The 24469-nt window shown below is 42.3% G+C and overlaps 2 protein-coding genes across 3 annotated transcripts; one reads left to right on the top strand and one right to left on the bottom strand.

Annotated features, from left to right (window-relative positions):
* Positions 1-7270: 7270 nt before the first annotated feature.
* On the bottom strand, positions 7271-14937 carry LOC139534280 (ras-related protein Rab-39B-like). 2 transcript variants are annotated; one of them, XM_071333315.1, is made up of 5 exons: positions 14530-14937; positions 12765-12998; positions 11440-11620; positions 11129-11254; positions 7271-10818 (listed from the first exon to the last, which is right to left on the bottom strand). In XM_071333315.1, the coding sequence occupies exons 2-5, from the start codon at positions 12977-12979 to the stop codon at positions 10699-10701; spliced, it is 642 nt and encodes a 213-aa protein (XP_071189416.1). In that variant the 5' UTR covers positions 12980-12998; positions 14530-14937; the 3' UTR covers positions 7271-10698. The 2 variants fall into 2 exon arrangements, with proteins under 2 accessions (XP_071189416.1, XP_071189417.1); XM_071333316.1 differs by lacking the exon at positions 14530-14937 and having other exon boundaries at positions 12765-13216.
* A 564-nt stretch (positions 14938-15501) lies between these two features.
* LOC139534281 (ras-related protein Rab-38-like) lies at positions 15502-22388 on the top strand. The gene is made up of 4 exons (XM_071333318.1): positions 15502-16399; positions 18638-18768; positions 19091-19240; positions 19697-22388. Exons 2-4 carry the CDS (start codon positions 18709-18711, stop codon positions 19907-19909), a joined length of 423 nt encoding a protein of 140 aa, XP_071189419.1. The 5' UTR covers positions 15502-16399; positions 18638-18708; the 3' UTR covers positions 19910-22388.
* The last annotated feature ends 2081 nt before the right edge of the window (positions 22389-24469 follow it).

The following is a 24469-nucleotide window of genomic DNA, read 5'->3' as shown; positions in this document are numbered from 1 at the left end:
GCCCCCTTGTACACTGCTGCTACTCTGTTAATTATCTATGCATAGTCACTTTAATAACTCTACCTACATCTACTTATTACCTCAATTATTTCGACTAACCGGTACCTCCTGTATATAGCCTCGCTATTGTTATTTTACTGCTGCTCTTTAATTATTTGTTACTTTTATTTTTTACTTATCTGTTTTTTACTTAACACAAATTGAAAAATATTTCTTAACTGTATTGTTGGTTAAGGGCTTGTAAGTAAGCATTTCACTAAGGTCTACACCTGTTGTATTCGGCACATGACAAATAAAATTTTATTTGATCCCGCAAGTATGTAGTCACAAGTCATTGCGCACTAGGAATATGGGACCAAATACTAAATGTAAATGTAAGTGAATATGACAAAATACTTATGGCACCTTCAAATGGGGGGACTAGATACATAAAGTGCTTTAATTTCTAAACAGTGAAACATATGTATAAAAATACCCTCCACGTTAAAGGTGACACTTGTGCAAAACATTTGATCTCAAATCTAAAATGTTGGAGTATAGAGCCAAATTAAAATATTTAGCTTCACTGTCTTAAATACATTGGAGAGTGTAACTCAATATCCTTCATACTAGGGTTGAACAACTATAATTTCAATATTGAAATTAAGGTGGGCAGTTATTTGGTCTTGTGTTATTAAAACTGGCTATTGATGAGGCAAGCTAGGTGAACGTCAGCTAGCTAGGAAGCTAACTAGCTAATGTTAGCTAGCTATGTGGTTTAACCAAAGCTTCTATTATTGGTTAGAAAGATGGTTCTGTACTGAATGTATGTGATAATCATTGCTAAACAATATGAGTAGTGTAGGTAAGAGATTAAGTGAACCTATAGGAGGATAGCTCTCCACGAGGTGGATTGGGCTTGAATTGATGGCAAGCTGTTCAATACTGAGCCATGCTGACTGACAAGTGCCGTGGATTGGTACAGGGCAATTTCGCAGTATTGGAGTGATGCTGAGACTCAGATTTTTCACTTTAAAATGTGTGTCAAACAAATCAATGATTGCACATTGTTAAAAGTAGTCATTGTGCATAGAGTTGTATTGTTTGTTTTACTTTGAAATCATTGGTTTTTGTTTGACACATTTTAAAGTGAAAAATCTGAGTGTCCGCATGCATCACTCTGTTATCGTGGATTTGCCCTACACCTGGGCTCAGTCCAGTCCCACATCTTGTTATCACTTATTTGGCAAAATAATCAACCAGTTTCCTATTTTGATACAGCAGTGTTAAAATGCAACATTAAGATGTTAAAACATTTCAACTCCAATTGAACTCTGACATTTCCGGTCACAACTTGTGGACTTGTTCATGTGCTGCTGTGCGGTTTGTTGCCAACTTTACGGTTTTTACTTTTTAATTACCATTTTATATATTTATTTTTTCCTTTGCTTGACTTTTCATTCAACTTTTTCACCCCGGACGCTTTATCTGGACATGGTTCTACACGACCTCCACCAGTCGAAGCTAAGTAGTAACATTAACATTATGCCCTCTAATTACAGTCGCTGTACTCATAATATACAGGAGGACGATCGCCTTATGTTGAGGATAGCCATGGCTTCTGGACCGAAATGCTGTAGGAATGCTCAACCGGTGTCGCTTATTCAGCCGTCAAACATTCAACCGGTTTCCCCCATGAAGCAACGAGTCAGAGACCGAGCCTCCTTTGGTCTGTCCTCCACCCATTACGGGGCCTGAGACGCCAAAGCCTCCCACCATTAGCTATGACAAATTGAAAACCCTAGTCATTGGCGACTCCATTACCCGCAGTATTAGACTTAAAAAGAATCATCCAGCGATCATACACTGTTTACCAGTGGACAGGGCTACCAACGTTAAGGCTAATCTGAAGATGGTGCTGGCTAAGGCTAAAACTGGTGAGTGTAGAGAGTATAGGGATATTGTTATCCACATCGGCATCAACGATGTTAGGATGAAACAGTCGGAGGTCACCAAGCGCAACATAGCTTCAGTGTGTAAATCAGCTAGAAAGATGTGTCGGCATCGAGTAATTGTCTCTGGCCCCCTCCCAGTTTGGGGGAGTGATGAGCTCTACAGCAGAGTCTCACAATTCAATCGCTGGTTGAAAACTGTTTTCTGCCCCTCCCAAAATATATAATTGGCCTTCTTTCTGGGACTCACCCACAAACAGGACCAAGCCTGGCCTGCTGAGGAGTGACGTACTCCATCCTAGCTGGAGGGGTGCTCTCATCTTATCTATGAACATAGACAGGGCTCTAGCTCCACAATGAGGTAGGGTGCAGGCCAGGCAGCAGGCTGTTAGCCAGCCTTTCAGCTTAGTGGAGTCTGCCACTAGTACAGTCAGTGTAGTCAGCTCAGCTATCCCCTTTGAGACTGTGTATGTGCCTCGATCTAGGTTGGGAAAAACTTAACATGGCTGTGTTCGCTCTAGCTATCTCACTGGAATGAAGACCTCCATTCCTGTCATTATTGAAAGAGATTGTGATATCTCACATCTCAAAATAGGGCTACTTAATGTTAGATCCCTCACTCCCAAGGCAGTCATAGTCAATTAACTAATCACTGATCATAAACTTGATGTGATTGGCCGGACTGAAACATGGCTTAAGCCTGATGAATTTACTGTGTTAAATGAGGCCTCTCCTTCTGGTTACACTAGTGACCATATCCCCCGTGCATCCCGCAAAGGTGGGGGTGTTGCTAACATTTACGATAGCGAATTTCAATATACAAAAAAATGACTGCATTTTCATCTTTAGAGCTTCTAGTCATGAAATCTATGCAGCCTACTCAATCACTTTTTCTATAGCTATAGCGTTCCTCCCTGAATTCCTATCGGACCTTGTAGTCATGGCAGATAATATTCAAATTTTTGGTGACTTTAATATTCACATGGAAAAGTCCACATACCCACTCCAAAAGGCTTTTGGAGCCATCATCGACTCAGTGGGTTTTGTCCAACATGTCTCCGGTCCTATGCCACAGTCATACTCTGGACCAAGTTTTGTACAGTGGAATAAATATTGTGGATCTTAATGTTTTTCCTCATAATCCTGGACTATCGAACCAGCATTTTATTACGTTTGCAATCGCAACAAATAATCTGCTTAGACCCCAACCAAGGATCATCAAAAGCCGTGCTATGAATTCTCGGACAACCCAAAGATTGCTAGATGCCCTTCCAGACTCCCTCCACCTTCCCAAGGACATTAGAGTACAAAAATTGGTGAACCACCTAACTGAGGAACTAAATTTAAACTTGCGTAATACCCTAGATGCAGTCGCACCACTAAAAACAAAAAACATTTGTCATAAGAAACTAGCTCCCTGGCATACATAAAATACCCGAGCCCTGAAGCAAGCTTCCAGAAAATTTGAACGGAAATGGCGCTACACCAAACTGGAAGTCTTTTGATTATCTTGGAAGGACTGTACCGTGCAGTATCGAAGAGCCCTCACTGCTGCTCGATCATCCTATTTTTCCAACTTAATTGAGGAGAATAAGAACAATCCCAAATGTATTTTTGATACTGTCGCAAAGCGAACTAAAAAGCAGCATTCCCCAAGAGAGGATGGCTTTCACTTCAGCAGTGATAAATTCATGAACTTCTTTGACGAAAAGATCATGATCATAAGAAAACAAATTACGGACTCCTCTTTAAATCTCCATATTTCAGTTGTCCTGAGTCTGCACAACACTGCCAGGACCTAGGACCAAGGGAGACACACGTTTTTTTTAAATCCTATATCTCTTGACACATTCATGAAAATAGTCATGGCCTCTAAACCTTCAAGCTGCATACTGGACCCTATTGCATCTACACTACTAAAAGAGCTGCTTCCTGTGCTTGGCCCTCCTATGTTGAACATAGTAAATGCCTCCCTATCCACCGGATGTGCACCAAACTCACTAAAAGTGGTAGTAATAAAGCCTCTCTTGAAAAAGCCAAACCAGAAAATATAAAAAACTACCGGCCTATATCACATCTCCCATTCCTCTCAATTTTTTTTGAAAAAGCTGTTGCGCTACCATACTAAAGACAATGCATACGAAGCGCTTCAGTCTGGTTTTAGACCCCATCATAGCACTGAGACTCCACTCGTGAAGGTGGTAAATTACCTTTTCAATGGCATCAGACCAAGGCTCCGCATCTGGCGTCGTGCTCCTAGACATTAGTGCTGCTTTTGATACCATTGATCACCACATTCTTTTGTAGAGATTGGAAACCCAAATTGGTCTACACGGACAAGTTCTGGCCTGGTTTAGATCTTATCTGTCGGAAGATATCGGTTTGTCTCTGTGGATGGTTTGTCCTCTGGCAAATCAACTGTATATTTCGGTGTTCCTCAAGGTTCCGTTTTAGGACCACTATTGTTTTCACTATATATTTTACCTCTTGGTGATGTCATTCGGAAACACAATGTTAACTTTCACTGCTATGTGGACGATACACAGCTGTACATTTCAATGAAACATGGTGAAGCCCCAAAATTGCCCTCCCTGGAAGCCTGTGTTTTAGACATAAGGAAATGGATGGTGGCAAATGTGTTACTTTTAAACTCAAAACAAAGATGCTAGTTCTAGGTCCCAAGAAACAAAGAGATTTTCAGTTGGATCTGACAATTAATCTTGATGGTTGTACAGTTGTCTCAAATAAAACTGTGAAGGACCTCAGTGTTACTCTGGACACTGATCTCACTTTTGACAAACATATAAAGACTGTTTCAAGGACAGTTTTTTTCCATCTACGTAACATTGCAACAATCTGAACGTTCTGTCATAAAAAGATTCAGAAACATTTATCCATGCTTTTGTCACTTTTCTAGATTAGACTACTGCAATGCTCTACTTTCCGGCTACCCGGAACACAACTGATTGGCTCAAACGCATTAAAAAGTAAAGAAATTCCACAAATTAACTTTTAACAAGACACACCTGTTAATTGAAATGCATTCCAGGTGTCTACCTCATGAAGCTGGTTGAGAGAATGTCAAGAGTGTGTAAAGCTGTCATCAAGGCAAATGGTGGCTACCCTGAAGAATCTCAAATATAAAATATATTTGGATGTTTTACACTTTTTTGGTTACTACATGATTCCATATGTGTTATTTCATAGTTTTTATGTCGCCACTATTATTTTTACAATGTAGAAAATAGTAAAAATAAAGTAAAGCCTTTGTATGAGTAGGTGTGTCCAAACTTTTGACTGGTACTGTAGCTGTCCTGGAGGGCAGGTAAGTTGGTCCCGATGATGGGTTGGGCAGACCATTACCACCCTCTGGAGAGCCCTGCGGTTGCGGACGGTGCAGTTACCAAACCAGGTGGTGATACAGCCCAACAGGATGCTCTCAATTGTGCATCTATAAAAGTTTGTGAGGGTTTTAGGGGCCAAGCCAAATTTCTTCAGCCTCCTGAGGTTGAAGAGGCGCTGTTGCGCCTTCTTCACAACGCTGCCTGTGTGGGTGGACCATTTCAGATCGTCAGTAATGTGTACGCCGAGGAACATAAAGTATTCCTTCTTCACTGCGGTCCTGTCAATGTTGTTAGGGGCGTGCTCCCTCTGCTGTTTCCTGAAGTCCACGATAAGCTCCTTTTGTTTTGTTGAGGGAGAGGTTATTTTTCTGGCACCACTCTCCTAGGGCCCTCATCTCCTCCCTGTAGGCTGTCTCGTCATCGTTGGTAATCAGGCCTATTACTTTCGTGTCGTTTGCAAACTTGATGACTGAGTTGGAGACGTGCGTGGCCACGCAGTCATGGGTGAACAGGGAGTACGGGAGGGGGCTGAGCATGCACCCTTCTGGGGCCTCTGTGTTGAGGATCAGCAAAGTGGAGGTGTTGTTTCCTACCTTCACCACCTGGGGGCGGCCCGTCAGGAACCAGTTGCACAGGGCGGGGTTCAAACCCATGGCCCCGAGCTTAATGATGAGCTTGGAGGGTACTATCGTGTTGAATGCTGAGCTATAGTCAATGAAGTGCATTCTTACATAGGTATTCTTCTTGTCCAGATGGGATAGGGTAGTGTGCAGTGCGATGGCGATTGCGATTGAATCGTCTGTGGATCTATTGGGGCAGTTAGCAAATTGAAGTGGGTCTAGGGTGTCAGGTAAGGTAAAGGTGATATGATCCTTAACTAGTCTCTCAAAGCACTTCATGATGACAGAAGTGAGTGCTACGGGGCGATAGTCATTTAGTTCACGTAGTTACTTTTGCCATCTTAGGTACAGGAACAATGGTGAACATCTTGAAGCAAGTGGGGAGAGCAGACAGGGATAGGGATTGATTATGTCCATAAACCCTCCAGCACTCCACAAATGCAGCTTTAAAGAGTTTGGTCTGATCTAGCTGTTAACATTAGAACCCTCAATTACCTAGTTTATACATGTTTAATCAGGAATGTATCCAGTGTCTAATGATTTAATCACTCTAGGTGGTACTAACTGATGCTCCATAGATACAGGCTGGTTGACAGTCAGTGGCCATCTTGTGGTTGGTTTCTGGCACTGCAACTAATAACCAAGAGATTCTTAAAGGGGAAAAATTCTGTCCTCACCTCGACTCTTCCGTCTTCCTCTCCATTTCCTGGAAACCGAAAAGTGGGTAGAGTGGTTGAGGAGAGTCAGTTCGTTAGTAGGCGAACCCGAGGAGTGTCCTCCTCACCTCGATAGCCTGCTCTCCCGAAGGATAATGAAGTGCATCTTCCACGGAAGAATTTGGAAATCTGCCACACACCCTTTGAATCAGCTGTTGTTTAATCAGAGATAATCATGCACACATTTAAAAACGATACGCTTACATAACATATGCCATTTAGCAGACATTTTTAAAGTCATGTGTGCATACATTTTACGTATGGATGGTCACGGGAATCAAACCTACTAACCTGGCATTACAAGCGCTATGCTCTACCAACTGAGCTTCTTATACTTTTATTAATAACATGTCTTCCACAACTAGCTAAATTAGTTTTTATCACTTTACACATTTATTTTGGGGTTCCACCCCTGTAAAGGTAATTTGCCTGATGACGAGTCCATGACGAGTGGAGGAGAGTCTAATATCATACAAGCGCATTTGTTTCAACATTTTCTTTCCTCGCCTCCGCTCCTCAATTACCTCTGACATTTTTCAAAAGCAGGCGAGGAGAGGACAGAGTCGAGCAAAACCAATTGAGATTCTCCCCAAGACTAGCCTACATTGTTTTACCCAAACAACAAGAGGCTACATCGTTAGACACAGAGGAGAACAGGGTTGTTTTACCAGTCACATTTTATTATAATTTTTTGTACATTTCAAGTTGTTTTGATAGATGAGCAGTGGCACAGAAAGTCCCATAGCCATTGTTGAATTGAAGGAACTGTAGTTACATGGCATTGTACAGCTTGGAGATAGAGACTTTGTCAAAGATGATGTAGAGTAGTAGAATGAAGAAGAGTCATCCTGGGTCGTATTCAGTAGAGCACAACATAGCAAAACAATTTGCAGCGGAAAATGTGTTTTTATTAGGTAGTCAGGTAGTCTCTCTGTTTTCAGTCTGTTTTCTTCATTTTGGTGTCTAGTGAATACGACCCTGGTAGTGCTGTACATTGATTAACGTATTTTTCTGTGATGAGCAACTGTTAGCTTGGTATCACTGTTGTTTCACTTCATTCAGTCTGGTTTTACCAGGCTAAGCACTTGCTGCAAACTCCTATGTTCTGACATGGCCTAGGAGCTCTGGTTGTTTGTTACAGACTAGATAGACGCTTCCTCTAACCACTGACACAGGACCGGATATTTGTCATTAGCCTACTGGTAAAGGTTAGTGCTCTGGGTTAAGGTTATCTGATTCTAGATCTGTGGTTGGGGGAAACTTCTACCTAGAGAGTATCTTACTTGATGATGAGGACCAACTGATCCAATCTCCCGAAACTCTCTGATTTGGTATAATGGAGCTCTAAGCATTGGAGATTTAAAGTGTGTGGAGATTGGTGAAGCCACTGTCGTTCAATGATGAGCACTGGTTATGGCTTGACCATAGTTACAGAAGGAGATCCGTTATCAGCATGTCAGTTATCATGATGTCCAAGATTCCATTCTAGAACCAGAATGTCCAGGCAAGTGGAAGACGCAACGGAATCCAAAGATGCCCATTCTTGATCTACGCCGTAAAAGTAATGAAAAGTCACACTCAATGGGATATCACTTGTCAAGGCCCTGCAAGATGTCCCCTTTATTGTAATACATGATTGAGAACATTTCCCATCCTGTCCTTGTCAGCGATAAACTTTTAGATGAAAGTGCATTTGCACACTGTCAACTCCCCCTTTCCCTACAATGTTACATTCACATTAAATGGTGCTACCAAAACTCTCTTTGGATAAAGTGGATGATAGCAGTTCATCCTTGCAGTTATTATTACTCAGAGTAGAGAAGAAAGAATCAACGTTTTGGATTCTGATTATCTGATAGCAGGAAGTAGCTTGTAGCGCTGATGACAAAGAGATTGACCTTGAACACAGTGGCTACAAAACATTTTGAACTGAAAATAATATGTAGGACATCTTTTGTTTCAAAACAGCAAGTTTTGTCCCTCCACCACCTATTGTGCCAAAGCATTTCATTTCTCAGTTACCAAACCAGAAACCATTTCTCAGTTACATCCAGTGCGCCAAACTAAAGTATGACTTTCAACACAACAGTATGGTCATTCATGATAACGTTATCGAAAGATAATGTGATTATTTATGGAATGAATATCCTTATTTCTAGACTGATTGATATTGAGATATTGAATGCACATGTCTGTTGCCATACTTGTTGTACTGTATCATTAATATGTGTAGTTTAGATGCCTGCAGATGTGGAATTATAGGTAATGTAGTGTTGTTTGGGTGCGTTCTCCCAGCTTCCTGTCTGTCCACTGTTACCATGGTTTCCTCAGCTAGATTCTGGAATCACTCATAGGCTAGTCTCAAAGGGGACAGTAAAATGTGCAGGTAGTGTCGGCCTCAGGTGTGCCCAATATCTCATCGTCCGCCTTTACTGGGTTGTATTCATTAGTGCACACCATAGCAAAACGTTTTGAAACAAAAAAAATGGTATCTTATTCTCCCTCCCCATTTCAGTGCATTTTCTTCCGCTTGGTGTCTAGTGAATACGACCCTGGAGTCCCTTTGTCCACTTGTACAGTCAGATAGAGAGTCAAACAGTCGTTCCCTTACATTCAGTCCCTTTCCAAAGTGTCCATAAGGTCCAATATGGCATTGGTTAATGGAGAAGGGTGAGGATTGGAGTGTTAGATGATGGGAGAAGTAGGTATAGAACCACAGAGTTTGAGTTTGGGACCAGACTTAATTTCCCAAAAGGGGAAAGTAAGAGACTGAGACCCTCCTCCTCAGTCTCCTTTGAACAACTGAATCAGATAGGTTTGTTGGGTCAATATGGCCTTCTAAGGGGACGTGTGATGCCTTCTGGTCGTATCAATTGTGTTATCGGATTGCATAGTGGAAGAGAAGAGATCGGGGTAGCAGGTGACTAGAGAGCTGAAATAGATCTGGTTGCAGTTCAAGAAAATTACTTAAAGCATGGATGGGCCATGTATTTTTTTTAAGGAACTCAGTCAGGGTCTCAACTTACTGTTGGGAGTTAGAATAGTAGAATACACAAGGTGCAGTTTTGAAATGTGGTTGTGCATCAGCAGGTTTTCTCTTAAGTCAGTCACTCAATTAGCTATGTCAGCTAACAATTATTTTATCAAATGTTTTACTTGTAGCAATCATGGCCGAATACCGACCAGACATACAGGGCACATGCCCAGGGGCCTTGACCTCCAGGGGGGCCCAATTGATTTTGTTAGTCACTCTCACTCATATATCATATTAACATGGCATAAGTCATGGCAAAATGTGTAGATTTGCAGGAAATTAGTTTTAAAACTGCAAAAATGTATCTCCACTTCATGGCAAAATGGATAGAATTGCAGGAAATTAGCTTTAAAACGGCAAATTCTTCTCTCTGTCTCATGGCAAAATGAGTAGAATTGCTTGAAATTTGTTATAAAATGGCACACCTTTTCCCTCCGCACCATGGCAAAATGTGTAGAATTGCAGGAAATTAACTTTTTTCTCTCCGCCGTCAGGACGGGGGCCAGTAAAATGTGTTACCTGTGAGGTAGGGGGATGCCAACCAAATCTCGCTTAACGCCACCAAAAGGCTAGGGACGGCCCTAGCTACTGGTATAATGCATTTAGTTAAAAGAGTTAAGTAGTTTAACTGCACAAATAGATTGATTGTACAAATCAGAGACAGGTGTGTGGTTTTGTGGGTACACAGACCCGTGAGCCACTGCGGCCCCTCATGATGAGTTCAGATTTTGTGGCCCCCACCCCCATCAAAGTTGCCCATCCCTGACCTAAAGGGAAACCAGGTATTAACCAGGTATTTGTAGCGAAGGGATCCATCATCCATCCAGATAGCAGATCACTCTGAAAAGTGGACACCTTTGAGGACCAAGGAGGATCAAATGAAAACCAGGCAGGGATCTAGTTGTGGGTAGGATCCCTCCATCCAGATGCAGATCAGTAGAGGCAAATGGCTAGACTAGATAGCTGAAATTGATCTGGGTGCAAGTTCAGGAGGACCTAAGGGAAAACAGACTCGAGTCAGGGATCTAGTTGGATCTAGTAGATCCCTCTAGATCAGCAGAAGCAGCGTCGGTCGCTCTTGGTGACCTCCTCGGAGGAGTGGACCACGTTGGGAACGAAGCCGCTCTTCACCCCCTCCCAGCCCTCCTGGATAGTGATGTCACCGCCCCTCACCTAGGGTGAAGATACCAAGGTTAGAAGGGACAATGTTGTGTTCACATGCTAGCCTGGTCCCAGATCTGTATGTGCAATCATATCAACTCCTTGTCACTCATTGTCATGCCAAATGTCATGTTTGCCATGGCAAGGAGTTGACATGATAGCACAAACAGATCTGGGACCAGACTATTCACATGCAGAACATTTTGATGATAAACAAATTCATGGGACCAGCTGTTGCCATTGCTAAGCTAGCCAAAGGTTGTACAGGACTCAATTTTAATTCTTGACTCAAACTTTGTATCTTCAACCTAGAGCTCCTCACCAGCTGAAAGATGTCCCTGGTCAGCTCCGTGAAGGCGTGCTCCACGTTTATGGCGTCGCGGGCCGAAGTTTCTACGTAACGCATCCCGTAGGCGCCGGCGAGTTTCTCAGCCTCCTGACGAGTTACCTGGAGAGGTAAACATGCGATAGTATTGTCTGTTTATATGGAAATGTGTTGTGCATTACTTATAATGTCATTAGTAAAGGTAGGGGGAAAAATGTATTTATTTCAATGCTCAATCAAACACACACACACATCCCACCTACCCCCCTCCACACATACACGTAAACTACTGCAATCTGATAGGCTACCTGGCGCTGAGGTTCCAGGTCACACTTGTGGCCGACCAATAGGAACACAATGCTGTGTGGTTGGACGTGGCTCCGGGCCTCCTCTAGCCAATCATGAACATTCTGGAAGGAACGGCGGTTTGTGATGTCAAACAGGAGGAGCCCGCCCACCGAGTTACGATAGTAGGCTCTGGTGATGGACCTGGAAGAGGGGAGGAGAGAGGGATGGGAGGAGAAAGGGGTGAGAGGGTGTTTATGTTAGGAGATGAGAAAGGGAATAGGGAGAGAAGGAGAGATAGACAGGAAGTAGAGGAATGAGAGGAGAGAGAGTGTTAGAAGGAGAGGGGAGACATACAGTGTTAGAATATTGTTGGGAGGGAGGGAGGGAGAAATTAAAATAGATATGTGTTGGGAGGCGAGACAAAAGTAACAAGCAACAGATGTGAAAGTGAGAAAGGGGGTGGAGAGTGTGTGTAGTGAGGGAGAGAGAAAGTTTGGCAGAAAAGAGGGAGAGAATGTGAGAGAACGAAGGAGGGAGAACATGAAGGGGGAAAGAAGTGAGAGGAGGGATATGACAGACATGCGAGGTGTGCGTGATGAGGGAGGGAGGTGCAATGAAAGAATGGAAGAAGAGGAAGACACAGAAAGAGAGGATGAAGATAGGAGGACAGTGGTAAAATACATATTCAAAGGAAATAAAGAACCAGTTGAAATGAATCACAGACAAAAGAGCAGGGAATGATGAGGGATTATGATTGAACGCTGACCAAGCAAGGGTGTGTGACCAAGCAAGTGTGTGTGTGTGTGTGTGTGTGTGTGTGTGTGTGTGTGTGTGTGTGTGTGTGTATGTGTGTTTAAAAGCTGTTAACTATTTCAATATGTAAAATAAATGTTTATCTATGAAAAGGGACTCCTGCATACTTGTTTTTCACTTTTTAGAAACGAAACTATTTATAGGCCTATTCTAACTGTGTCACTGATGTTGCAAAATGTGTCAATATTGATGTAGACTAACCTTTGTACCTTATGCACTGTTTCAATAAGGCACCTTTGAATAGTCAAACAACAATATCAGTAGTGGTATGACGAAAACAGTTTCTGGCAGTTTAGACCTTGGTGCAAATGGCAATTGTGGTCTATCCTATCCTTTGATATCCTTGGATATACTTTGATCAACAATTATGAATGATAGCCTAATAGAGGGCTCTGAATAAAAATGATGCAAACATTTCATGGTTTGGCCAGCTGGACAAGAAGCATCCTTGATAAACAAGAGCAAGCAAGCGTGATGGATTACACCGAAAGCACCGTTTATGCATAATAATCTGTGTGACCCCCCCCCATACCTGAAGCGCTCCTGTCCCGCAGTATCCCAGATCTGTAGCTTGATGCGTTTCCCCGGCTCGATCTCCACCAGGCGAGAGAAGAAATCCACGCCGACCGTCGGGTCACTCACCTGGGCAAACCTTCCCTCCGTGAACCGCCGGATCAGGCACGATTTCCCCACCGTCGAGTCCCCAATGACGATGAGTCTGAACTGGTACAACCATATCGCCTCCATGGTGACTACTGTCTAGCTTCTGTTCCGTGGAATCGTGGTCGGATGGAACACACGCACAGACACACACACCATGAGACACAGACACATGCAGGGACACACACACAGCGCAAAAGCCTGAGTCAGTTAACCTATAACAACAGTGTTTTCAGAGGCTAGATAGCCTCGGGCGCCCTGGTGCAAGCCTGTGAGAGAGACTTCGCAGACAGAGGGGCAGCTATAACGGAGATTTCAATTGGTTTACTGCCCTCCCTCCTCCACAGCACCGTAGCTTGGCTTCCCAACAGAGCGCAGCCCCTGAATGATAACGAGGCCTTTGGATAGAGCACAACACCGCTACTCTTTGTGCCCTTGTTTTGTGTCTAAATTCCCTTTGGTGACAAGTAAAAAGGCACTTCTCTTCTGGATTTGACTATGGCTTTGATCTAGGCCTAAGCCCTCCTGCGGTGTCACAATGCCTACTATAGTCCACATGTTTAATTACAAGCATGTGACTATTGGAAATCCGCTTTAGCCTATATTGGCCAACTTTCAAGTGACTCGATTGTGGCAACTATTTGATAGCCTGTTAGCCGTTAGGCTATGAATAAAGCCCTATTGAACTTCCCTTTAGGCAGAATTCAGTTATTCCATTCTATTTGTAGCCAGTAGCACTTAGGTCAGTTTACATACTCTATTCTATAATCTATTATGTTCTATTCTATTTCATATTCTATAGACCTATGCTTACTTAAAACCCTACAATGCACGGATTTATTATGGTATTGCATTCTATGCACAGGCCTGGTTATCCAGTCATCAGACTGCCTCCAGTGACATCTAGGCACACCGCCACTACCTCACTCTGGCTGGCCGGGAATCACACAGTCAGCTTGGTATGCAAACACAACCGTGGACAAACAGATCCCCTAAATAATACCTGGAATATCCACCCCCATAGCTGTTGCCTGAGACCGGATATAGGTTTCAGATAGGGTCTCTGGAGCATTGACATGGACAGTAGCCTAGGCTAGATTGTACCCTATTATGGTAACTACTGGTCATCATAATGTCTATTGTATTGTATTGTATACCGTGGATATTTCACATCAGGTGCTTTTGGATAAACACAAATATGTTTAATTACATGGACAGTCTATTGTACAGAAGCCGTTACTGTAAAGAAGTAATGGAGGGATGTAGGTTAGATATTTCACATCAGGTGTTTTTGGATTAAATATCAAATGATTTATTCCAGATTCAATGAATAGACCCCTCCATTTTGCCTTATGGTAGGATCATTGCTTATTTTAGTCTTACAGGCATCATTTCACCTGATATGTCAGTAATGGTAAATGGAATGGAGAACAGTAGAATAGAATCTCCACGATTATTTGATGCAGAAGTGCATTAGACAACATCACTTCTGTCGCTCTCACAATAGGCTTCCAAAACCAAGTAGTGTCGCTTTTCTTATTTCTCGCATCATTATCCTCAAATAAGAAGGCCTTATATAGTTCACATTTGCTAGAAAGGCCTATTGCCCAAGAGAGAACGAAATGGTTTCATCTTACGTGGTTTGGTTGCGCGGCTCAGAACCCGATTGCTGCAGGTTCCGTTGCATTGAGAAGCTTTCGTAGAACAAACGCCCGAAAGAACGTCTCACAGCAACGCATGAACAGCAGTTTACAATTGCCCTGCGGAAATCTACCAACGGGTCTTCGTTGTGATGTCTTTATAACGGTCTATTAATGACTCCCTAGAAAAATTCACAGCACGCTTTACTCCCCAGAATGCTATCATTTGTGAATGATAGCCTAGGTCTACACTGTTGTTTTGAAATCACGCAACTGTAAAATGTGATAGACCTATGGCTAAATTCTGAAGGTTAGTTTAGTTTTCACTCCTCTCCTTATCTCTTTTTGTGTTTTTGAAGGAAGCTAAACGAAATAAATGTTGCTGCTGATGAAATGGCAGCGCGAGCAGCACCATCACAGACCCTGACTCATTCCATCGCCCAGCCCGCATCAGCACCTCTACTACCGTAAACATCAATATCGACGCGCACAAACACTTTATCCGCATATCTAGAAAAAAACACAGCGACACAAAACTGTGTTAATAAAACCATTAGAGCAATGACATGTAGATCAATGTCCTTGTTCTTAAGTCGTTTTATGAAATGTAATTAATTTGACCTATTGGCTACCATTTTTGGTAGGTTATTGAAAGAACCTCTCACCAATAGGCTTTTATAGCCTATCCATCAATATTAGTAAGCTAAAAGGCAAAAATATAGATAGGACCACTGACACTAAATATTCAAGTTTTACACCCTATATACTGCGTACCAAACATTAAACATATTTTGGACTATAACTGATAAAACGGTTAATAATCGTGCGTGTAAAATTGACAATATTGTATGCGCGTAAAGATACATAGTACTGTATGTTTGGTTACCAACAGCTGCTTGTGCGTTGATCCGGATACAGTGTATCAAATACGCTGGACATGTAGTTCGTTTCCTTTCCCCCAGCAGCAAAGTGGTGGACAGAAAGTACAGTGAACTATTGACTTACTGTATGTACACAACTTTATCAGTAAACTAAAGGGCTGTGGTTGCCTAATCTCCAAACAGCTGACGGGCAGAAGCAGAAGCTTCGTGCGCAGATGAATGGCAACGGCTTCCAGACGAGATGTGCGCGCACACACACCGTAGACTGTTTGACCAAAATTGACAGTTTGTGGATGACTTTGCGCTGACTACTCTTTTTAGAAGTTCTCATTTTTTGTTCTGGATGGAATGAAGATTGTGTAGGAGAAAGAACGAGGGAGAAATAATGGACGTTTGGTAAGAGAGAAGGGTCGCCAAAAGGATACATTGCATGAAGTGGACTCTGATATAAGGACGTGTATGGAATAGAACAATTGCAAGAAAGGAAGACCATTTCGGAATATTTTTGTGCATACACATTTTGAATAAAAAAGAGAGAAGTTCCTCTTATTTTCTGTCTTCGTCAATTCATGAATATTGTTTTCTGTTGCTACTAAGATTTTGATAACTATTCACCTTTGACATACAGGCAACTTCAGGTAACGGGAAAAGAGAGCTGCTGAAAAGTGGGTCCATATGAAATAGAAAACTGAAAAAAGAGGACACTGACTTTTGTAATATTAGAATATTAAATTCTATGTGAACAACTAAGTTGTAGCCTATATTTTTTTATATATCAAGCCATAACCCAACCATGCAGCAGGAACGCTTGCTGAAGGTTCTAGTCATCGGTGACCTGGGGGTCGGGAAAACGTCCATAATAAAGCGTTATGTCCATCAGATATTCTCCCAACATTACAGAGCCACCATCGGAGTCGACTTCGCCCTCAAACTCCTCAATTGGGATCACAAGACGGTCGTGCGACTGCAGCTGTGGGACATCGCAGGTTGGTAAACTAATTGCGAGTAATCTACTTCGACAGTTCGCCTACCTTTTACTTTTATAACTGTTATATTTGATTTGATACACAAGTTTAAAATATGGCAAAAATATGTCACGCACATGGTATGGTGTCTGTAATAGTGGAACATCGCCAGTTGGTAAACTAATTACGCATAGAATAAGAGTAGGCATATTAGAGTAGGTCTATTATAGTAGGCCTATTAGCTCTGCTACATTTAGTTTTATAACTCCTTTATTTTATTTGAGAATGGAACTTTAACAATAGGTAGTTCACACACACACACACACACACACACACACACACACACACACACACACACACACACACACACACACACACACACACACACACACACACACACACATTTGTAATAGTAGTAGCATAACCGACCTATTCTTGAGCCTCTCTATATTTCACATGACCTGATAATCGACATATAACAGACATGACCTGATGTAAGGTCCTGACATACACTGTCCTATAAAACAGTGTAATAGTGTGAGTGTTGGTGTGTACGTGCATGCCTGGCTGTGTATGCATTCATGTGTGCATGCGCGCCTCTGTATGTGTGTGGACTTTACCCCGTCAGTCAATGCACATGCACTAGACATCTTAAGACTGGCACACATCGCACCGAATGTGGCTCTAGCGTTTGTCTGCTGATCGTTCCGCGAAGATTACGTTGTTCAAATCGGTGCTCACTCGGTTCGTGAATTACGTTCAGAGGTAGGAAGTACTCTCCGCCAGCAAACGCTATGGGTGTGTCTGAGTCCTCATGGTGCTGTATCTCTAAACTGTCAGCAGACCTTTCCTCCGTATCATCTCAACGGTAGATAATGACATCATCACACTATGTCTACCAGCCACCCACCCCCACCCCCAGCGGGAATCTTCAAAGTTGCAAAGGAAATGGGGAGGGGGAAGGGGGGTTTGCCTCTCCACTGTGCCCAGGTTAATGAAACCACAATGTTGACAAAAAGGTCTCCAAAAAAGTTAATTAATCCTTACAGCCAAATAATAATTCATAATATATCAATCATTAATTTTTTTACATATACATATACATATATTTCATATCAATATTAATATAATCCAAGTTTTTCCTCATAATAGTATAAACAAGGGTCAATAATCACCCATTATGTTCATAATAATGGACTATTCCACCCTGAGACAGTCCCCATGCACTGTTTCACAAGATATGATTGCAAACATGACATTCATTGAAATTAAGCTGCAACAATGAAGCGCTTTCAGCGCAGGGCAGAGAAAGGAAAAAGAAAGAAACCAGATGTATGTGTAGACCATGTATCTGATGCTTTCTGGCCAAAAACAGAATGGCATGTCATACTCTGTTTGGCCAGACACAGCATCAGATACGTGGGCTACATACAGTATATAGTAAGACAGAGGGGCGCTGTTTCGCTCACTTGAATGCTTTCTCCGGTGAGATAGTTTCAGCCACTTGCGAATTGAAGGAAAGTTGAAGGGTGCACAGTGCACTGTTCAGATGCTGGAATTATTTTGGATGAACGTGTGAAGGGTAACCTACTTTTTGAAGTGATTTGTTTGACAATCAGATGAAAACATCATGACTGATTGGGTTCATGGCACATTAACAGGTAATACATTTTTACAGTTAAATTAAAGGCCTCAGACTGGCCTCTTGCTGATCTAGGATCACCCCTTCACCCCCCTATCCATTGAGTCTTATTCATTTAGACAATCCATGTAGGCTGTGGAAAGACAGAGATAGACATTGTAGGAGAACATAGCAGGAAAACCAGTGTGATGGTTTTTACACAATACATGCTGGCTATTGGCAGTAACAACCAATGATATTTCAAACTGTATTCTGTACGTTATGTGTTGTTGATAGAAAGACCCTGTTTTCTCTCTCTCTCTCTCTCTCTCCGTCCCTCTGTTTCTCTCTCGCTCTCTCTCTCAGCTGTTTCATGGTTATTCACTGGTATATTACAGTCATGTGAGAGAGGTTCACTTCCAGGAGAAATGCCATTTATATGTCAACACTCACTTGAACACATACACACACACACACACACACTTGAAATTTCTCAACACATTGGAGTATCGCTTTGCTTCTTAAGTCACTTTATTGAGAAATATTCATTGTTGTTATGTTGTTGATTTAGATGGTATAGTTGTAGATGTTGCTGCTGGTGCTGTTGTTATATCATTGTTGTTGTTGTGTTTCCTCAGGCCAGGAGCGCTATGGCAACATGACGCGGGTTTACTAACGCGAGGCTGTAGGAGCGTTGGTGATCTTTGACATGACGCGGGCCTCTACCTTCCAGGCTGTCCTCAAGTGGAAGGGAGACCTCGACTCCAAGGTAAGAGATACATTATTATTTGAACATGTTTAGAACTAGTCATAATGAATTATACATGCAGGTTGTACTATACAGTGAGGTGGTAGTGAGTGCCTGTACCCTGAGTGGCTCAACTAGTACTACCCTCCTTCAAATAAAACATCTCCACCGTTGTTTACATTTCATAAAGACTTTAAAAAAAACATTTGTTAAGATCCTTCTCTCCTCTCATCCATCTCACCCCCCACTCCCATTTTCTCTATATTTCCTTGCCCTTACATCTTTCTCCCCCATTTTTCTCTCCAACCCCCCCTTTCTCTCCCTCACCCCACACCCCTCCCAGGTTGCTCTGCGTAACGGGAGGCCAGTTCCGGCCGTCTTATTGGGTAATAAATGTGACCAGCTGAGTATGGGTCTCTGTTCCAAACTGCCCAAACTGGAGAACTTCACTAGAGACCACGGCTTTGTAGGGTGGTACGAGACCTCCGCCAAGGTGAGGTGTGTGTGTGTGTGTGTGAGAGAGCAAGACCATGGTTTCGTAGGGTGGTAAGAGGTCAAGGGTCACGACATGGGGTCGCGGCATAGATAGGGATGGGTCTCTATTGTTGCTGTATGTAGTGTATATCAGGGGATACAAGCTTTGTGTTTGGAAATGTTAAGAGACGTTGTGTGTGTTAGCAGAGAGTTGTATGAGTTAGTATGAGTTGCTTTCTGGAATGTAAAAAGCGTCATTATACCTACTGACTGCTAGCTGAGTGAGGGATTTTGTCTGTGCATATAAAGACTGTATTTTCTCCTTCCCATTCTCTTGCTCTCTCTATCTGTCCCTCACCCCCTCTCTTTCTCTCTCTCTCTCTCATGTTATGTCTCTCTCTCACACACACACACATCTCTCTCTCTTTGCCCTTCAATTCTTTCCCCCTCTCTCCCATCTCCCACCCCCTCTCAGGACAACACCAACATCGACGCGGCCATCATGTGTTTGGTAGCGAGCATCATGGCTGTAGAAGAGGAGAGGCCGCCAGCTGGAGATCCTGGAGACCCTAGTGTCCTGGTCTTACCACGCTTTGACTACAATAGGACAGGGATGGCTGGACTGCCTGGGTGCGATGGGTGTAAAAAGCGACCTCTGCCTGGCCGAATGGAGATGGGGGATATTTGAGGGATGAGAGGGGGGGAGAGAGGATAGCGAGCTTTCTAGTTGTGATGGGTGTAATAAGTTAGAGGGACATGGGCGATATCTGAAGGGGGGATGGAGGGAGAGAGAAGGACAGCGGCTTTTGACTCCAACGAACTCTCTATGCTAGGATGGAAGGGGACTGAGGGGGAGAGATGGTAAGGAGCAGGGGGATAGAGAGACAGAGCGAGAGAGAGGGGGATGGGAAATATAGTGTGTGTAAAAGAGAGAGCGATAGTAGCATGATGCATTAGATATGGATGGACTGCTACAAAGGGTCATGTGAACTGAGCTAAGGCTGGATGACATGAGAGATCTAATCACATCACGGTGGAGGACAGAAGCATCCACATCGGCAAGGAAACTGCTGTGATGTTATCAATAGCGTTGCTGTTGCAACGCACTCATCACGAAGGCTGCTTTCGTAAATTCACTCTGGCCATCTACTCCGATTTCAGAGCACTCTCGTCTGAGTGTGTCAGAGCGCAGAACAACTGATGAATTTGCGAACTTTCAACACCCCGTTGAATAAGACCGGTGTCAATAAACGTCTGCAAAAAAACGTCATTCAATTGTTGCCAGGAGCACAGTTACAGTCACTAACGCTCTAGATAACATGAAAACAGCCTAACCAGCTCTGCTGGGGCGAGTAAAATGGCCAGTGAGGTGTTCTCTCATATGTGTCTGGAAGTAGCTAGCCAGTTAGCTTGGGTGCTTGATTGCTGTTATAACCATCAACATTAAACTTCTGCCTCTACACAGCTTTGTAAAGTGTAATTAATGTTCAACAAGCTATGGCCAGGTCACACCCATTTTACCAACAGCTTGAGAATGATGCTAAAGCTTACTGAATCCTTCCCAGTTGAAACAGTTTGGACCTGTCTCCTCCCCTTCATCTAGACTGATTGAAATGGATTTACAAGTGACATCAATAAGGGATCATAGCTTTCACTTGGATTCACCTGGTCAGTCTACGTCATGGAAAGAACAGGTGTTCTTAATGTTTTGTACACTCGGTATATATTATGACAACATTTTGTGGCGTTTTTGTTCGTTTTGGTGTTCGGCAGTGTTCGGAAGGTTTTTTTCCGGCGTCTACGCCCCTTTGTCTGTGATTGGTCAACAGTAGGGATTCCTCAATGAAGTGTTTGTTGTCAATCAATGACAAACAACTAGTTTTCATGCAAATCTTTTCACTTGAGAAAAACTGCACCAAATATCTTAGTTAGTTGTCAAATTGGGTGACTAAGACCTCAGCAAAAATGTAAACATTTGACAGATTTCTTGATTTATCTTATTAAATAGATTTTTACTATTTTGAGGAAGTGTTACTGTATGTTGTTGTTACGGTGTCTCAAGAGGGTCAAACAGTAATATTTTGAAGGAAAAATCATTTTAAGGGAGTATGTTAGGCACAGACGTTCACTTCGCCTAGCTGAGTTCTGCTAGGAGCAAACCAACCTAGCATGCGGACGCCTTTCGTCTGTGATAATGAAATATGGAGGCTGAAAGGTGTAAGTTAGTCTGTGTCTCTAATTGCACCCTATTCAGCAGTAGTGGTCTGGATTTTTTTTAATACAGTTACATATCACATTATTATTTTGGCCGATATTATATCGATACTTTAATTGGCTCCAAGTATGGATTTTTTATTTATTTTTACGAGGTAGCGTTAGCTAACGTTAGTCAGCTGTACCTGCACCAAAATTACGGTGTTGTTATCCTATAGATTTTTCTCCATCTTCTTTTTAAATAGTGAGACATGTTTTCAGCACTATTACTTCCATGACTGATCAAAACAAATGTTAGTATCTCTTTCTTGCATCTCTGCAGCAGACATAGGTTTAAAACATCAAATTGCAATGAAATCGCAGTATCGAATCGCAATACATATAGAATAGTGAGAATCGCAATACATATCTTATCGGCACCTAAGTATCATGATAATATCATATTGTGAGGTCCCTGGCAATTCCCGGCCCTATTCAGTAGTGCAGTATGTAGGGAATGGGGTGCCATTTGAGACAACCTTAGTTAGAACGTGCCTTCAGAAAGTATTCACACCCCTTGACTTTTTCCTTATTTTGTTGTGTTACAGCCTGAGTTTAAAATGTATTACATTTAGATTTTGTGTCACTGGATAACACCCCATAATGTCAGTGGAATAAAAAAAAAAAGATTTTTTTACAATTAATAAAAATGAAAAGCTGAAATGTCTTGTGTTAATAAGTGTTCAACCCTTTTGTTATGGCAAGCCTGAAAAGTTCAGAAGTAAAAATGGGCTTAACAAGTCACATAATAAGTTTGATGGACTCACTCTGTGTGCATTAATAGTGTTTAACATGATTTCTTTATGAATACCTCATCTCTGTACCCCACACGTACAATTATCTGTAATTGTACGTGTGAATCTGAAATACTGATTTTCCACCATAATTTGCAAATAAATTCATTAAAAATCCTACAATGTGATTTTCTGGATTTTTTTTCTCATTTTGTCTGTCATAGTTGAAGTGTACCTATGGTGAAAATTACAGGCCTCTCTCATATTTTTAAGTGGGAGAACTTGCACAATTGGTGCCTGACTAAATACTTTTTTGCCCCACTGTATTGAATATCCCTTTGAGCATGGTGAAGTTATTAATTACACTTTGGATGGTGTATCAATACACCCAGTCACTAAAAGATACAGGCGTCTTTCCTAACTCTGTTGCCAGAGAGGAAGGAAACCACTCAGGGATTTCACCATGAGGCCAATGGTGACTTTAAAACAGTCACAGAGTTGAATGGCTGTGATAAGAGAAAACTGAAGATGGATCAACAACATTGTAGTTACTCCACAATACTAACCTAAATGAGAGAGTGAAAAGATGGAAGCCTCTACAGAATAAAAAATTACAAAACATGCATCCTGTTTGCGATAAGGCACTAAAGTAAGACTACAAAGAAAATCACTTTATGTCCTGAATATATAAAAAAAGCATTATGTTTGGGGCAAATCCAACACAACACATCACTGAGTACCACTTTTCATATTTTCAAGCATGGTGGTGGCTGCATCATGTTATGGGTATGCTTGTCATCGGCAAGGAGTAGGGAGTTAAGGATGAAAAGAAACTGAATAGAGCTAAGCACAGGCAAAATCCTGGAGGAAACCTGGTTCAGTCTCTTTTCCAACAGACACTGGGGAAAAAATTCACCTTTCAGCAGGACAATAACCTAAAACACAATGCCAAATATACACTGGAGTTGCTTACCAAGACGACATTGAATGTTACAGCTTTGACTTAAATCGGCTTGAAAATCTGTGGCAAGACATGAAAATGGCTGTCTAGAAATGATCAACAACTTAGTTGACAGAGCGTGAAGAATTTTAAAAAAAGAATGTGCAAATATTGTACAACCCAGGTGTGAAAAGCTCTTAGAGACTTACCCAGAAAGACTCACAGCTGTAATCGGATCAAAGGTGATTCTATTGACTTAAGTGTGAATACTTATGTAATTGAGATATTTATGTATTTAATTTTCAATAAATTTGCTGCAATTTCCTAAAATATGTTTTCACTTAGTCATTATGGGGTAATGTTTGTAGATAGGTTAGAAAAATAATCAATTTTGTAATGAACATGAGGGGAGACAGAGAGCTGGTTTCAAGTGCAGGGCACAGCAGGTGTTTATTGCAAAGGACCACAGGAGGAGGCAGGTAGCTGGGTCCAGGGGCAGGCAGAAGGTCATACACAGGGGGTCCAAAAAGGCAACAGTACAGGCAGGGAAAAGGCTAGTAACGTCGTCCGGGAGATCAGGCAATAGGTAGATAACAGGAAATACGATAGGCTAAAGTACAGGCAGGGAATAGGCAAAAAGGCATTAGTGAGGCAGGCAAAAATTATCATACACGGGAGGATTAACTCACGGGGAAAACAGAGCTCTGAAAGACATGTGTCACAAAACAAACAATACCTCTCAGTGATGGGGTGCAAAGAACTGAACTAAATAGTGTGTGATAATGACATACAGGTGTTTGAACAGGTGATCAGAATTCAGGTGATTGGGATCTGGAGAGTGAGCTGCGTTCAGGGGATCTAGGTGTTTGAGAGTGTGAGCTGGAAAGTGGGCTGGAAAGTGAGCTGCGTTCAGGGGATCTACGTGTTTGAGGGTGTGAGTTGGAAGCAGACGTTACACAACTGAATCCATTTTGAATTCAGGCTGTAAGACAACAAAATTAGGAATAAGTCAAGGGGTACCAAAACATTTCTGCAACATTGAAGGTCCCCAAAACACAGTGGCCTCCATCATTCTTAAATGGAAGAAGCTTGGAGCCAACAAGACTCTTCCTAGATCTCGCCGCCCGGCTAAACTGAGAAATCGGGGAAGAAGGGCCTTGACAGAGCTCTAAACTTCCTCTGTGGAGATGGGAGAACCTTCCAAAAGGACAGCCATCTCTGCAGCACTCCACCAATCAGGCCTTCATGGTAGCCACTCCTCAATAAAAGGCACATGACAGCCCCCTTGGAGTTTGCCAAAAGGCACCTAAAGACTCTCAGA

Source organism: Salvelinus alpinus, chromosome 11, assembly GCF_045679555.1.
Source record: "Salvelinus alpinus chromosome 11, SLU_Salpinus.1, whole genome shotgun sequence".
NCBI classification, from domain to species: domain Eukaryota; kingdom Metazoa; phylum Chordata; class Actinopteri; order Salmoniformes; family Salmonidae; genus Salvelinus; species Salvelinus alpinus.
Note: the sequence above shows the minus strand (reverse complement) of the source record. Positions and strands in the feature narration are given on the sequence as shown.